The sequence below is a fragment of the Engraulis encrasicolus genome, chromosome 21 (assembly GCF_034702125.1).
Source record: "Engraulis encrasicolus isolate BLACKSEA-1 chromosome 21, IST_EnEncr_1.0, whole genome shotgun sequence".
Classification (NCBI taxonomy): domain Eukaryota; kingdom Metazoa; phylum Chordata; class Actinopteri; order Clupeiformes; family Engraulidae; genus Engraulis; species Engraulis encrasicolus.
This window is the reverse complement of record NC_085877.1, coordinates 13,444,634-13,461,144: the sequence shown is the minus strand read 5'-3', so window position 1 is coordinate 13,461,144 and position 16,511 is coordinate 13,444,634. Positions and strand designations below refer to the sequence as shown.

At 43.3% G+C, this 16,511-nt stretch overlaps 1 protein-coding gene across 1 annotated transcript; it reads left to right on the top strand.

The window, feature by feature from the left end:
- The first annotated feature begins 894 nt into the window (after nucleotides 1–894).
- On the top strand, nucleotides 895–16,476 carry tmem179ba (transmembrane protein 179Ba). The gene is made up of 5 exons (XM_063186242.1): nucleotides 895–1,054; nucleotides 4,082–4,278; nucleotides 5,598–5,729; nucleotides 8,313–8,391; nucleotides 13,042–16,476. Exons 1-5 carry the CDS (start codon nucleotides 926–928, stop codon nucleotides 13,210–13,212), a joined length of 708 nt encoding a protein of 235 aa, XP_063042312.1. The 5' UTR covers nucleotides 895–925; the 3' UTR covers nucleotides 13,213–16,476.
- The last annotated feature ends 35 nt before the right edge of the window (nucleotides 16,477–16,511 follow it).

The window sequence follows — 16,511 nt, the reverse complement described above, 5'->3', positions numbered from 1 at the left end:
ACTAAAACGGCAGCATCAGCCCCTGTGGATTGATGGCCCAGCGGGAAAATGCCCTGATGCCAGATGAGCAGTCAAGCCCTGTGTATATAGTCTCTATATATAGTCTTCCAAAATGTCTAGCCTTGCCTAGTCTGTCTTGTCAACGACGGTGCCTATTAGTATGTCTTGTAGGCCTATTTATATTAATTATATTGTATTTGTATTAATGCACCCTCCACCTTCTAACAGTGCACAGGCCTTTGGCCTGGTCTTCCTGATTTGTCTTTTTGCCTACACTAATCTGTCAATGAGGCACATTCTTTAGGCAGGCTAGACTATACCACACACCGTGGCCAAAGAGTCAAGAGACTGAAAAACTAAAGTCCTTAAGGAGCTCTTATAGTGGGCCACTCAACTCACGGCTGGACACGAGGCACCTGACGCGTAGCCCTTAGCCTAATCTGTAACAGGGCCCGAGCCCAACTATAAGTCTAACCACCTGACACAATTGAACACGAGGAAGGCTCTCGCCTCAAAAATGGTTGCCGAAACACATCAGTTGCAACTGCTCAGAAATGCCCTACGACAGAAGTGCAACCCAGATCCAACCCAGTTTTAACACTAACCTTCAGTGCTATTGGACAGAAAAGCAAGACACGAGAATAATTATCATTTCAGTGTAGGCTACAAGTCAAAACATGATAGCCGTGTTTAAAATGATTGATGCGTCAAAGAGAAACGTCTTTTTTACATATTCATCTAATTCAGTACGCGAGGATGCTTATGACACGAATTATAGGCCCATGTACGCATGGCCAGTGGCCACCTTATGCTGCACTACACAACAGGGGTTTCGTGGGGTTAACGCAAAACCATAAAAAACTGTCGTAAGCGCGAGCGCGCTACCGCCTGTTTGTGGTGAGTGAAATAAAGGGAATGTGCGCGCATGGCTACATGTGACCGTCTCTGCCCAGCAGCAATGGCGCTTCCGCTGTTACTACTACTGGAGCTCGCGCTGTACGCCAGCTGCTTCATTTGTGGAATTGTCACCGCTGCTCTGGTGACAATTGTGCAGGTAGGCGGACAGCCATGTTTTTTTTCTGTATGTGCGCTTTCACTCGGCTTCCTTGCGCGTTGTGCGTTTCCACTTTTCTTGGAAAGTTTTGATCTCGCTTTGAACTTGCTGTGACTCGCTACCTTGATGATGACGACAGCTCTCAGAACTTTTGCACATGATCAGGACTGTACAGAAAGCTTGACTTAAATGTTTTCGTGGTGTTAAATGATCAGATATGGGTGTCATATCAAAATCCTACATTTTCACATCATTCTGACTTTCAAAACGCACGTTCAAATGCACAGCATCACAGCTTTTCAAAACTACTAGGAATGGAATTACTGTGAATTCACTGTTGCCTGCATCCCAAAATGTCAACACTTTCAGAAAACCATCTGTAGGTGTAGCCTACTATTTCCAACCGCAGTGTCTGAAAGGCGTACATTTGTCAGATAAATTGGGCGATGGGAAGAGACAGAAGTTTGGCGATGCTGTCAAATCTAGGACGCAGCTTGGGGTATCGAATGTCAACATAACCCAGTGCTCTGAAGAAACATGATACAGTGTCATCATTCAGAGAAGTCTGCTAGCTAGTAGGCCTAAGTGAATCTGACTGAACTGTAGGTCTATAGTGACCACATCAGTGAGGAGCAAAGACAAGATTTTCAGAAGTTTGAGGAAGTACTTCTCTGTTCTCTTTCCCATCCCAGAAGAGAGAGTCCGCGCTCATGTTCGGTCATGTGACAGAGAGCCGCCTTCTACCCAATTAGCATTTCTTATTGGAGTCAGATGAGACAGGAGCGGGGGAAAGTGCGAGCCGATGGCAGGATGATGGCCCTCAGCGGCCAAGGAGGGGGATTACTATATAAACCTGTTTTCTTCTCAGTTTTTGCTACCCAGTTGTTTTTACAGACAGCTCACATGCTGTGGTCAAGAATAACACATTAAGTGAATGAATGATTTATACAACTAGCCTATTATTTACAATTCATAACCCACCAGATCAACTGATTCACATCTTAATTTCATCACTCGTTTATGTAGGCTATCATATGTCATCATTACCCCATCAACAAACTGAACATGGTTTCCCACACTGACAGAGTTTATCTATTGTACTACAGTGTAATTACTGCAGATTCTTTTACGACAGAAGTAGATAAGCAATATATATATATATATATATATATATATATATATATATATATATATATATATATATATATATATATATGTATATATATATATATATATATATATATATATATATATATATATATATATATATATATATATATATATATATATATATTAAGCAATTATTATCCACTCACTACACCACAAATGTGTATGATCAGGGTTGCTGACAGCTTGGGCTGAGCCTAGGACAAAGTCATCCAAAAGGGCCCCCAAAATGAGAACCCAATTGTGGGTCCCGTCTTTCCCTAGGCCCGGGTCAACTGTTCCCTTTGGTCAAGTGATTTGTTTGGCCCTCAGTCTTATTTACGCTACATAATTTGGCCCTTGGGGGAAAATATTTGGAGACCACTGGCCTACAATATACAGTGTATAACGAAACTACAAACCATTTACTGCAACTATGCCATCATTTCACAAAGCCACAATGTTACTCTTCTCCCTCTTTATTATGTTTTGATTACAGAGATTATAGCGCTCTCACAACCCTGCAGAGTTCCTCATGTAAAGACCACACTTCCTGCAGATGAGATGAGCAATATGATATCAGAGACGGTTTAGATTGAGACAGGACAGATGGCGGCCATCTTGTTGACGCCTTCGGAGTGCTATTTCGCGATTAAGTAGACCAGATCTGAGAGTCAATGGGAAAAATGAATGGGGAAACTGAGTATAGGACGGGGAAGAACCCAGCGGTTGTGAAAACCATATGGTTGAAACCACCGTGAAAAACTGATCAATCTAGACTGCTTGGTTGTGTTATACGAGTCAAAACAAAGCTTTTAAAGCCACTTTTCTCACAGTTTTTTTTTGACAGAGCGCAGGCGCAGTAGTTCCGTAACGGCAAGAGAGCAACGGCTTTTCACAATTGAGCATGCGCATCATTTCGCATGCGCCGATGCAGCCAGATGATTGGATCACTGGCACCGCAGCTCAGCTGGCACATTGGCTCTTGTTACCAGAAAGGCGGGAGATGTGAGGGTAGACGCCATATTTGCGTTACGAATATTCACCATTAATTTCTATGTGCGATTACATGGCTGTCCTATCTCACCTTCCAATCAAAATCTCTGATGATATTTTATGTACAAACTCAAAGCAACCATGGGCGGTTGTAGACAGGGGCCAGGGTGGGCCAGGGCCCCTGTAGATTTCCTCCTGGCCCCTGTAGTGGCCCCTGTGCTGAACAGCCAATGATTGCGACATGATATACATTTTTGTATATTACATATCCATAACATTAAAAATGATTCTCTTTCGCCAATTTATGTGCCCCCCTGTCAAAATAATAATTCGACATGTACTCAGAGAATAACATCAGGCATTTCAAACCCTGTTGTGTTCCTCCTAAGGGCCTCGCTTTGCTGCAGATGAGCAATACAACGTACATTAGGCAAGGATGGATTACTGCTTAGGCCTACCCGGCCCAGGCCCAGGGGCCCAAGAGTTAAGGGGGCCCTGAGGCCCAAGCCTCTATATTTCCATTCTCATGTTGCGTTAAAATCACACTTTTAACAACTGCTTTTTCAATTTTTCTCGAGGGACAAACACCCGAACACCCAACAATATAAGGTCTCTAACATCTGGTCTAAAACCCTAAATAATTTGTAAACGGGGGGCTTTCTTGTTGTCTGGCCCAGGGGCCTATTAAGTGAGACATGATCCGTCCCTGATAGTAGGCCTACGTATACGTATAGAGCAACTATTTAAAAAATCCTGTTACTACACACCTATATCACCATAACTACAAACCAAAGCAAATTTGCTTGCGTTGGTCGGTTCTAATGTATGCTAAGATACCAGAATATGATGGTGGCCTGAAACCCCTGCTGTGTTTTCTCCACTAAGGGCCACACTGAAGGCAAGTGCTTGCTGTACGGGGTGCTGACCTACAATGACACGGCCAAGTTGATCAGCGTGAGCTCCACCAGCCACCCGTCCCTCTGCTACTTTGTGTCGGGCATCTCGGTGTGCGTGGCCATCTTCTGCTTCTCCCTCACCCTCTACTGGGTCTACTCCAGCTGCGTGGATGGAGACATCAGGAGGTGAGACCATATTGCCATATTGCTTACCACATCTAGCCTAGTGCTTCTCAACAGTCCCCCAGGGGGTGTCAGGGAGCCCTCAGTGGGCGTTGAGATGGAGACAGCTGAAAGGCGGTGTGCTCAGTTGCAATTGGGAGTCACTTGTCTGCTTGTGATGAGGTCAAGGGGGCGTTTTAGGTATAGAACCACTGGTATAGCCCAATGGTTCTTAACCTTTTTTCTTAAAGCCTCTCTTGTGCCCGAGACAAGTTGTGATTAATTACAATGACTCTCCCACGAGACATTAATACTATACCTTCATGGCTTTAAATTGGGACTAATACTTTTAATTTGCCTTGGCCTAATTATAATGCTCATAAGCAGAATTTTGGTCACAACCTCAATGCAGACAAAATTCTGCTGACCCCCTGCAATCTCAGGTTAGAACCAACTGATCTAGCCATTTTACCCCGATATTGCAAAGTAGGCCCAGCCAAACCCACATGCAACAAAATTCTTATCAAGCTTGGATATCAGGCAGGCGTGCTGCCCCGTGCAACCCACATCAGCAGCAAGAGCAATCAGGTAACCTGGCTCCCTGGCCAAAACTAGATGTAAGATGAAGGTGATAGCGTGTGTGTGGATGTGTGTGTGTGTGTGTGTGTGTGTGTGTGTGTGTGTGTGTGTGTGTGTGTTTACCAAACAGTGTATGTGTGTATGACTCGGATGTGTGTTGGATGACTAAAACACACTGCGGGCAGACGGGCAGGCACGCAGGGAGAGACAGACTGTACCTGATGGTACTACTACTGCTATAACTACATGCTCGATGACAAATAAAAAACTTTCTGATGTGTATGCCAGTATGTATGGGCAACCAGGCTACATTAGTAACAATTCAGAAGTAGGTACACATTTGCGTTCCAGAAATTCACTACAACAGCACTCCTTGTTGTGTATAAAATTGGGCCTTTTTAAGTGTAAATATGCCCAACCTCCCTGTAAAAGCCAATCTGAGTAATATTTCAGTTGTTTTCATACTGTGGTCCACACAACGGGGCATATTTTGGGACACAAGCTCAGTCAGTCGTCACAGGGCTGAATAAAGGCGATCCATAAAAGGATATCGGGTAGCAGAGAAACGAGCTGGATGTCAGCTTGACCTCCCCCTTTCCCCTCCCTCCCAACCTGTGTGTGTGTGCACACCTGTGTGTTCATGTGTGCATAGGTTTGACCTGTGTGTGTGTGTGTGTGTGTGTGTGTGTGTGTGTGTGTGTGTGTGTGTGTGTGTGTGTGTGTGTGTGTGTGTGTGTGTGTGTGTGTGTGTGTGTGTGTGTCAGAGAGCGGCTGTGGCTGAACGTGACCCTGGGGATAAGCGGAGTATTCCTGTTCTTCCTGCTCATCAGCGGATGCATCCTGAAGATCGGAAGGGACAAGCTATGCCAGTCTCTTCCGCAGAACGCTTTTGACAGGTGAGCTCGGGACGCAGCCCCGCTGATTTGATCCTATGCTATTTTTATTGATTTCTTTTTTATGAATCCTTCAGTATACTATTGGGGGTTTTAGTGTCTTTATTTGATAGAGGAAGTAAAGAGCACACACAAAACAACTGGGAGAGAGACATCGGGAAGGGTTGGGAAATGACCCGGGCCGAACCCCAACCCAGGTCACCATGGCAATGTTGCCTCTATGTGGTATGGTTCTTGTTAGCGCAGTGTGCCACATACTTTTTCTTTTCATTTTTTTCCATTTTTTTTTTTTTAAATTTCCATTGAGGTCACATTGAGACCGAGGTCCAAGTGAACCCTGGGCATTTCATGTTTGGGCAGCTGTGGCCTTATGGTTGTAGGGTGTTGGTCTCCGGATTAGAAGGATGGGTACCGGCTTGTAAACTTCACCAGTAGGATGAATTGGGAGGACGGGCTTACATAACCTGTGCTACCGTACACCCTCCTCATGTGTAGACTGGACGAAGTACCCTTGAGCAAGTCATCTCACCTCACATTGCCTTAGACTAGAGGAAATGTGCCTGCACTTAAATGACTGCAAATCGCTCTGAATGAGAGTGCATCTAGCCGTGTAATGTGATGTAATGTTTTCTCTCAGGAGAGAACAGTTCCGATTTGATGCTTAGTATGCAGCATGTGATTCAACCGCGGCTTGTTACTTGATATTGGATGTCTGCTGTCCTTTTTGTTTTGTTATTTTAATGGCACTGGGGTCAAAATAAAAGAAGAGGTCAGCAGTGGGACTAGAAATTAAAGACTAAATGCTCAACCCCATTGACAAAGGCATGGCAGCTGATCATTTTAGATTTTCATAGTTAATGAATTTGCTTATTATAATGTGCAACGTTCCGCCATTGAAAGCTGCAATGAAAGGACTTTACTACCTCAGTGCTTAACTAATACGATATTACACAGAGCCTTTAGTAATACCTGACAACTTAGTCAATGCCACTCTGGTCACAGCTAATTTATAACAGAGGTCGTGTCTTAAGCGCTGCTTTTTCTGACAGCATTTTTATTTTAAAAAGTATAAAAAGGACTAGTCTACTCTCAGCAAGGTTGAAATGCCAAATATGGAGCGATACACCTTGGTTATCTGGAGTAGAAACCTACGTAGGTCATTTATCATTCTCAGAATTTCTTTGGTAGGTGATATCAAGGTGGTACACCATTTTGTGGCTACAGGAAGGTTAGGTGCCTTTTCTATTCCCCATACTACAGAGGAACTAACAGTATCAGGGCTTTTAGGTGTAAGGGTGACCAAGGTCCCAGAGAAGGAAGGAATGTGGAATGCAGAGGAGAATATTTTGTGCTTAGAGCAGCGTAATTACCAATGGAGGCATTGCACCTTTGAACTTGGTGCCTGGTGGGTGTGTACGTTCCTGCCGATGCCATAGTGTGCTTTTATGGCATATTAAAAAATAAATAAAAGTGAAGTGGTGCATGGTGCTTGAAGTAGCAAAAGTGGAATAAAAGTGCTACGCAAGTCCAAACGTTTCCGTCACAGTCAGACCATCTGCACTGATGATGGTGTGACTGTGACCGAAACCCTCGCACGTCACTTGGGTAGCACTTTGATTCGTTTTTCCAAAATACCGCAAAAGTACACTATTGCTTCGGCATAAAAGTGTGCAAGTTCCCCTTGCGTATTAGAGAGACCCCATTTTGCGATGCCTAGAATCCAAAAGTGTTCCCTCATGCTCCATGTAGTGAGCTACTACAGTATGCAGGGACCAACACATTTACTCACACGATAGCACAAGTGATTTCAAACAATTTCACTCACACCCTATGGCACATTACATTGTATAGTGGGAAAAACTGGGCATTTCGAATAAAGCACAAGGTTTGGTGTTGGACCACAAACTGAGACAGCGAAGCACAAGTAGCCTAATGCTAGGCAGGTCTTACCCATTCTGCAAGATTACATGACGCGTTTTGCGCCACACAAGAGAAATCTTTATACAGTGCGTTGTGTGTATTGATCTGATGAAGGCTGACTGACTGAAGGCTGAAACTGAACTCTGTGAACTGATTTTTTTTTGTTTTAATGAAAGTAAATTCAGGATTATGTCAGTCACTGTACTCTATCTCGTGCCAAATACCTAAGAGGATATTTCAGGGTTCACATCCGCTCTGTTTGAATGGCAATTTTAGGAAGATTTTTTTTGTTCAGCCTTATGGAGACATACAGAAATACTGAAAGCAGTCAGTTTGAAATTGAATTATTTCTTCGGAAAATGACTATATGAATCAAGAGTTTGTCGCAAGTGAAAATATGTTTATGTATGAATAGTGCTGTAAAGAATGAATTGTTAAGTGACATTTCTGAAGGAAAGTTTGTTGAAAGTGAAAATTTGAATTGAGTATGAATAGTGGTGTAAGAGCTGAATTGTTAATAATATGATTCTTCAGTGGTATGAGAAAATATTTAACCACTGTATTTTACTCAACAGTTTGTTGCAAGTGAAAATAAAGGCTGAATTGTTGTTGTTCCTGTGGTCCTCCAGTGAGTCCCGCCATAAGTGACTGTGTGCATGTTCGCAGGTGTGAGGACGCTCAGCAAGTGACCTGGGCGGCTCCCTACAATGGTGACAAGTTCTACAGCAGTCTGCACAGTGCAGAGGTATGATATATACAGTACTATCCAGAAATACTCTATACAATTTTCACAGTCCTCACTTTTCCCACCTATGCACACCTACACCCATACCCGCCCCCCCAATATAAGCAATGTTATTGGGACCCAATTCTGGGGCCCCTTATCTCCCTGGGCCCAGGACAACATAGGCCTACGCCTCTGTACCCCCCTGTCGGCAGCCCAGCCTACACTCTCTTGCTCTGCTGCCTTCATTAAGCTGCTACATTATTGAATTATGCTGAATTCTTGAATATCATCGTTTTGCAATGGCAAGGCAAGATCTACTTTATTGACTGCTGCCACTACTGACTTGTCAACATTTATGTGTATCGGATGCCAACTAGAAGAGGTTGCCGTAGAAAGTTACTCCGAAGCCTCATACAGTATCAGTAGCGCTGAGCTATCGGTTTGGACGGGGTCAGCTCTATGTTCCCACAGCCCACTGGTCCCACAGCTTAAACCCGCTGCTCCATGTTCCCACATTTTTAAATAAATTATTTAAATATACACCCTATGTTCCACAACTCCATGTTCCCACATTTCCGAATAAACTAAGAGAACATGCCTTTCTACCTGCCATGGAACATGCAGGAATATGCTGTGGGAGTGGTACCAATGGACTGTGGGAACATAGACACGCTCCCGTTTGGACCTTTAGCGCAGCAGTATCGCGCTGTACATACCATGCCAGAACTGGAGCGCTGACCTGTAGGTGGCAGGTTCGAGCCCAGAGTGTGGGGAACTAGCTCAGATGGCATATGTTCATCGACATGGTATTGTAGCCTGGAGAGCGCAGTTCATTTATTCAACTATTTATTTTGTTTTGCTATACTTCTACTTCCAACTTGCTACGGCCACCCTAGCACCTTCTCGCGGGCCCCCCTTAGAAGACCACTGTACCACAGTAGGCTAGTGGTATGCTGCAGATGCCTTTTTATCAGATGGCCCTCATTTCACCCCTGGCCAAGGCAGGAACTGTGCCCACGATCGTACTCGCACGTCACTTCACCTCTTTTTAATCTTTCAACCACTTGCCCCGTCCTTTCCTTCCTCCCCTGTTCTCCCTCATCCCTTTATCCAGTGCCAAGTAAGTATTTCCTTCCCCTCGTTTGCTTCCTGCGTTTCTTCTTTTGCTTGTATTTCACTGATTTCTCTCTTTCAAGGTTGGTCATCTGTCTGTCACTTTCCCGTTTTCCAATAATGACAAAAATCTGTTCAATAGAAACGTATTGTAGTTATTTACAGGATACTGGATGAGCAACAGCATAAATATCTACCACACACTGTACAGAATGTAAATGTGACTCATGCGCAGTGTAAGTTTAATGTTAAGGTTGCCATGTGAGGGAGTTAATCAGAGATCAAGCATTTTACTGCAAGGTGTAGCCTATAGTTCAAAATTAGAACTGCCCCAACAGTAGCTCGTTTTCTGCCTTTGATTCTTTTGTCGGGTTGATATGTGCCATCATATACTTACATTTATTTATTTTGATTTGATTTATTTATTTCAGATGAAACAAGAAAAAGAAGTAGCCTTTAAAACAAGATACAAATACTATCATTAACTGAGAAAAAAAGAAACCCACTTAATGTATAAAAGGAGTGGGAGGAAGCCTTGCTTACATTTATTTTTGTTTAGATTCTAATTTACTTTAGATAACACCATCCATAATGTATCAAGTTATCTCGAGTGTTGCTGAGGATCATAAAATGAGGACTGTAATACCAATAATTAAGCGGGCTTGCGGAGCAAGGACCATGCAGAGCATGGCCCTTGCAGAGCAAGGCCCGTTTATAGTAATCTCTAAGTCCTGTTTTATTAAGCGGGCTTGCGGAGCAAGGACCATGCAGAGCATGGCCCTTGCAGAGCATGGCCCTTGCAGAGCAAGGCCCGATTATAGTAATCTCTAAGTCCTGTTTTTAAGCGGGCTTGCGGAGCAAGGACCATGCAGAGCATGGCCCTTGCAGAGCAAGGCCCGTTTATAGTAATCTCTAAGTCCTGTTTTATTAAGCGGGCTTGCGGAGCAAGGACCATGCAGAGCATGGCCCTTGCAGAGCAAGGCCCGTTTATAGTAATCTCTAAGTCCTGTTTCTTTATTATTATCTATTTATTTATCGTTCTTGTGCAGGGGCAGTAAAAATAGAAAATGGATCTCCTCCTAGGCCTTTCGAGATAGAGACACCGTTCAAACACTAAAACGACCGGCTCGGCTTGGAGATCGCGTATGGTTATAGGCTTCTCCGTGTCTCTTGTCGTTTTCCCGTTTTTGGCGATTTTATGAAAGCCTGGGTCCCCATTGAAAACCATGGTGGAACCTTCATGAACCAATGTTCCGCCACTCTAGTTATAGCTTGGTCTTGTGCAGGGGCAGTAAAAATAGAAAATGGATCTCCTCCTAGGCCTTTCGAGATAGAGACACCGTTCAAACACTAAAACGACCGGCTCGGCTTGGAGATCGCGTACAGTTATAGGCTTCTCCGTGTCTCTTGTCGTTTTCCCGTTTTTGGCGATTTAGTGAAAGCCTGGGTCCCCATTCAAAACCATGGTGGAACCTTCATGAACGACAGTTCCGCCACTCTAGAGATTAGAGTGTAGGAGGCTTTTTCGGTCATAAAACATCAACACTTTCACCTAGAAGTTTAGTTGACGCGTTGTTAGCGAGCTCTATGGGATGTCTCCAAATTGTCAAAGTTTCATCTCCCAACTCCCAATACTTTTTAAATGGCAGGTTTGTAAAAAAAAACAGGCCTGAGTCTATGGGGAATCCCAGTCTTTCGAAAAGTGCATTTTTCAAGAGATCAGCGCATGTCCCACACGGAGGTCCATTTGTGCCTGAAAAATTTAACCTATAAACTTCATTCAAAGACTGTTAGAGAGATCACAAGCATGACTCCGATCTGTGAAAAGGACACGTGCCAACTCCTTTTAGTTTTTTTACAACGATGTTGTAAAGACAAAAAACTCATTCTCATTTTCTCCCCAGTTTAGAGCTCAATACTAACTGTCTTTCAGTCAATCACAACAGGTGCAGCCAGTGAAGGGTTCCATTTCAACTGTCACTGTCTCAAGATTCTATTCTTAACGAGCAGGTGCGAGCAACCATTCTAGAAGTCTATTGTTCAGCTCTGCAATGCAATGTAATATAGTCTTGCTGGACTATGCATGACAATTAGCTGCTTGGCTTAGTGGTAATGCATGCCGCTGCATTAGAGATATGGAGGTTGAGGGTTCGAATCCCACCCGAAGCCATGTTGATTTTCTAAATTATATCATATGCAGCGTTCCTTGGCCGACTTAAAATGCCATGTATATCATTTAGTATGGATGGCAAATGTGCTGAATTACAGATATTGAGGTTGGGGGTTCGAAACCCAGTCAAAGCCATGTTGATTTTCAAAATTATATCATATGCAGTGTTCCTTGGCCAACTTAAAATGCCATGTATGTCATTTAGTATGCATGGCAAATGTGCTGAATTAGGGATATGGGGGTTGGAGGTTCGAACCCCAGTCGAAGCCATGTTGATTTTCAAAATGATATCATATGCAGTGTTCCTTAGCCAACTTCAAATATCATGTATTGTATGTCATTTAATATCAATGGCAAAGGGGCTGGATTACAGGTATGGAGGTTGTGAGTTCGAATCCCGCTCGAAGCCATGTTGATTTTCAAAATTATATCATATGCAGTGTTCCTTAGCCAACTTAAAATACCATGTATGTCATTTAGTATATCCCCAAAACGCAGAGCTACAACACTTTCAAGATGGCTGAATCCAAGATGGCTGAATTGTTTGGCCCATAACTTCTGACTGGGTGGATGGAGTTTTTCCAAGATTTCTTATAGCTTTGCTTTCTCAATAGTACTTTGTTTCATCTCTGCCCCCAAAGGCAAGCCCGCTTCCAGCATTTTCTGTGAGAATGCATTTCTAGTTTCTATTTAACACCTCCGTTCATCTTTCAAGTATTTTTGTATTTGTTTCCCAAACACATTAAAAAGGTGGTTGTGTATGATTATGTGCTTCATACTTTTTGATTGACTGATTGAACTACCTCACCAAACAGTTTCCTCCTATAACAAGTAACTTATCTGAGTAACCAGTAGACCTGTGTACTTGTCTTATGATCAGCTAACTCTGCACTGAATTAAATTTGTGGTGGGTCCTTGTTAGGTTTTTAGTGTTTCCATTAACCTCATTGGGTACAATGGACCAACTGGTGTAACAGCTATGTAATATCTTGTGCTTGTGTTGTACTTACACCAGGGGTGGGGAACCTTTCTCATTCGAAGGGCCATTTCAAATTCATCCGAGTGCCGTAAAAGTCCTCCGAGGGCCATTCTATGAACACAAACCAGGATTTTCCCCTTCACTTTAGGCCTATATTGAAGGCAACCACATTTAAACAAACACCACCTTCATTAGGTTCCCTGAATATAACTTAATTTTATTGCAAATGCATTTTCTAAGATTCCTTTACAATGTCATATTTCATGTGAAGCTGAATAACATTAAAATTATATCGGGGGCCCGATAAAACGGCCCGCAAACGGCCCTCGAGACATAGGTTCCCCACCCCTGACTTACACCATGACCTTACTTTTACTTTTGACACCTCTGCTACTACGACCCTCAGACGTCGGTGTGGGTGAACTTCTTCTTCTGGGCCATCATCGGAGGCCTGGCCTTCTTCCAGCGGAGGAAAGGCAGCACAGAGTACCGTGGCGGCAGCGGCGGCGGAGAGAACATTGTCGGAGCGAGCCCCGGAGAGACGGAGCCATTCTTCAACCGTCCAGGGCGACCCTAATGACCTCCTGACACACACACACTCTCACACACACATACCGCACACACACACACACAGACAAACATACATGTGAACCCCCAACCCCCCATCTGAGCCTGGCCACGCCAATATTACCCCTCCCCCCATTCAACTCCCCCACCAAACCTTTCTCTTCTGAAGCTCAAAACAGTCCGCCGTGCCCACGCTCAATTGATACTCACCCAAATACGCCCATGATGTGTGTGTGTGTGTGTATGTGTGTGCGTGCATGTGTTCCGGCGTGTGTATGCGGAGGGGGGTGGTTTAGGTCTCTGCGGGCACGGATTGAAGCGGGTTAACGTGACATGGGGCCGTGGCTGAATCGGAGCCGACATCTCTCTTGGTTTTCACCCCCGCTGTCAGTGCCAAACTAAGGCCTGTTGCCATAGTTACTGATCTGGGGCTAGCTGGCTGGCTGGCTGGCAGGGAGTGGAGGGGAGCGTGTGTGGCTGGCTGCCTGGCTAGCTGGCAGGCAGGCGGCATCAGTGCACCTTAGCAGAGTGCCAACCCCCCCTCTCTCTGTCGCTCCACTGTGACCCCACCTCACAGCACAGGAAGAGAAAAAAAATACCACTGCTCTTTTATATATTTTAAATATACCAACCACCCTGCTGAAAATATTACTTTTTCCCCTCTTCTATGCAGTGTTGCTTGAAATATGCCAGCTTTGAATTTGTGTTTTAGATTTCATTTTGTACTTGTACTTTTGGCCATCTCTGCTATAACATAAGTAGATTTACATGCCACACTAATTTAAGTGAAATAGGTCATTAACCCGGTTGGCTTGGTTTGACCAAATATGATGAGGAAAAAAAAAAATCACATGACTCCCGGACAGTCCTTGTTTACACGTTTTCCGCAGTGGCCTACATCAGAGAACACACTTGTGACAGCTGTACAGTCAAATACACACAATTATGTGCCTTCTCACATCGCATGGAAATGTACATGTTTTGATAATCGGACTGAATTATGTAGGGCAGTGTAGAGAGCACAGCCATTTCTTTCTGTCTGCATTGTCCATGTCCATGTTAATGTCAATCTGCAGTGGCCATAATTATTTTCTGCATTTCCTGACAGCTGATTAACATCTCCCCCTGCTGTCCAGTCAAGTAACGCTACAACAGTGTGAAAGACAATGTTTGTTTTCTTTTTATTTTGTTTTACCACAAGTCTTACTAATGTTGCACTCTCCATTTCATGTCACTATTCATGCTACTTTTTCGTCAAGCTGGTAGTAAATTGGGGCAACAGTTTGGGCAGCCAAGGAACACCACAACAGTTAGTGTTAAAGATCATGGTTGATTTTTATTTTATTTTTGATTTTGCCATAAGCCTTACTAATGTTGCAATGTCTGTTTCAGGTCACTATTCATGCTACTTTTTTGTCAAGACGGTGAACTGGGGCAACATTTTGGGAAGCCAAGTTACAACTAGAGATACAGTTACTGTGAATGATGATGGTTGATTTTTGTTTAATTTGTACTTAATTTTACCGCAAGTCTTAATAATATAGTACAATCAAGGCACTATTCATGCCACCTTTGCCAAGGTGGTGATGAACTGGGGCCACATTCTGGGCAGTACACTACAACAGTTAGTGTGAACGATTATAGTCAAATTCTTTATTGTTTTACTAATACTTTACAGGGTCCCTTTCAGGTCAGTATTTATGTCACATTTTGGGCAATGTTGCCATCTCTTCATCACTGATGTTGGGGAGGAAAAACATTTCATCAGGAGAGCTTGGGAGAAGCATTGGGCGACCTTTTTCTTTCCATGGTCCCTGCATCAAATAAATTAGGACCAAATGCGCGGGGGGTCTGGAGAAATTACTCAAAAATGTTGCGCCCCTGTTTCATCAGATTCAGACTCAGTATCTTCATGATGGATAGTGAATGGAAGGGAGGGTTCCACTTAAATGCCCCCATAACTCACACCGTCTCCTCCAGCCATGCGTCATGTGTTCTGGTCTCGTTTCAATCAAAAGCTCCCAGCTTAGCAATCTTTTTTACGGCAAATATCTGTAACAATACAATCTGTTACAATAGGAAAAGTGCAAAACATTGGATGAATATTCCAAGTCCTTTTATATTTACACAGTTTGTTTTTTTAATTTGGGTAGGGATGATTCTATGTTGTCAAATAGTCAAGCTTGGACCTTTTAAGATTAAATATGATGAATTGAGGTACACCAAAAGCGCAAAACATTAGGTGATCATACCTTTTACATTTACACAACTTACTTTTGATTTGTGGAGGGAGGGTTTTATAATGTCAAAGCCAAATGTCCAGCTGGGACTTTTATTTTAAGGTGGGATGATTGACCTATTATGTTTAGTTGGTAACATAGAAGGGGGAAGCACATACTTCCTTTCAGGTGCAATTGGCTCGCTTCTGTCCTAACCGTCAACATCTATAGCAACAAGGCAATGACAAGCGATTTCCTTTGATGCCTTCATAGCGTCGCTCAATATGCTGCTCATTGTTTACCCTTCTTTTGACTTGCTTCAAGACGATACTTGTGTGGAGGGGGGGATTCCAGGAAGCACTTTTTGTCACTTGCTTGCTTGTGTATGTTAATTCAGAGTATGTCGTCGTAACCCTGTTAATGGGCTTACAGCTTTGTCTCTCCTTATAAAACAGGGGTGGGGAACCTTTTTCATCCGAGGGTCGTAAAAGTCCTCCGAGGGCCATACTATGAACACAAACCAGGATTTTCCCCTTCACTTTAAGCCTATATTGAAGGCAGCCACCTTTTAAACAAACACCACCTTCTCTAGGTTCCATGAATATAACTTCATTGACATTGTATTGCAAATATATTTTCTAAGATTCCTTTACAAAATATGTCATCTTTCATGTGAAGCTGAATAACATTAAAATTATACCGGGGGCCGGATAAAACTGCATCAAGGGCCGCAAAAGGCCCTCGAGACATAGGTTCCCCACAACACACATTGAACTATGTATTCTATTGCATTGCGTTAACTCCACTGGCTCAATCAGCTGTCCCATGCACTTGGAATACCCCTTAAGAGTGCTAAGTTTGATTTGGTTTTCCATTTGCTTTGTTTGTATATTCCCCACTTTTTAATAAGACATTTCCTTTCTGGCACTGATTATTTTGTACTGAAAGGATTAGTTGTTTTTTTCTTTTTACATGTATGGCCATGCTAGACCCACATATTTCGATGTATGTTGCAATTTCTGAAAGCTTGGCAATAAAATTTTGGGGTTTCATTATTAGGTTGTGGTTTTCTGTTTTTCACACCACACTC

Coding starts and splice junctions, on each gene's coding strand:
- tmem179ba (XM_063186242.1), top strand. CDS start 926: ATGGCTACATGTGACCGTCTCTGCCCAGCAGCAATGGCGCTTCCGCTG. Junction 1,055..4,081: donor CTCTGGTGACAATTGTGCAG/GTAGGCGGACAG, acceptor TTCTCCACTAAG/GGCCACACTGAAGGCAAGTG. Junction 4,279..5,597: donor GTGGATGGAGACATCAGGAG/GTGAGACCATAT, acceptor TGTGTGTGTCAG/AGAGCGGCTGTGGCTGAACG.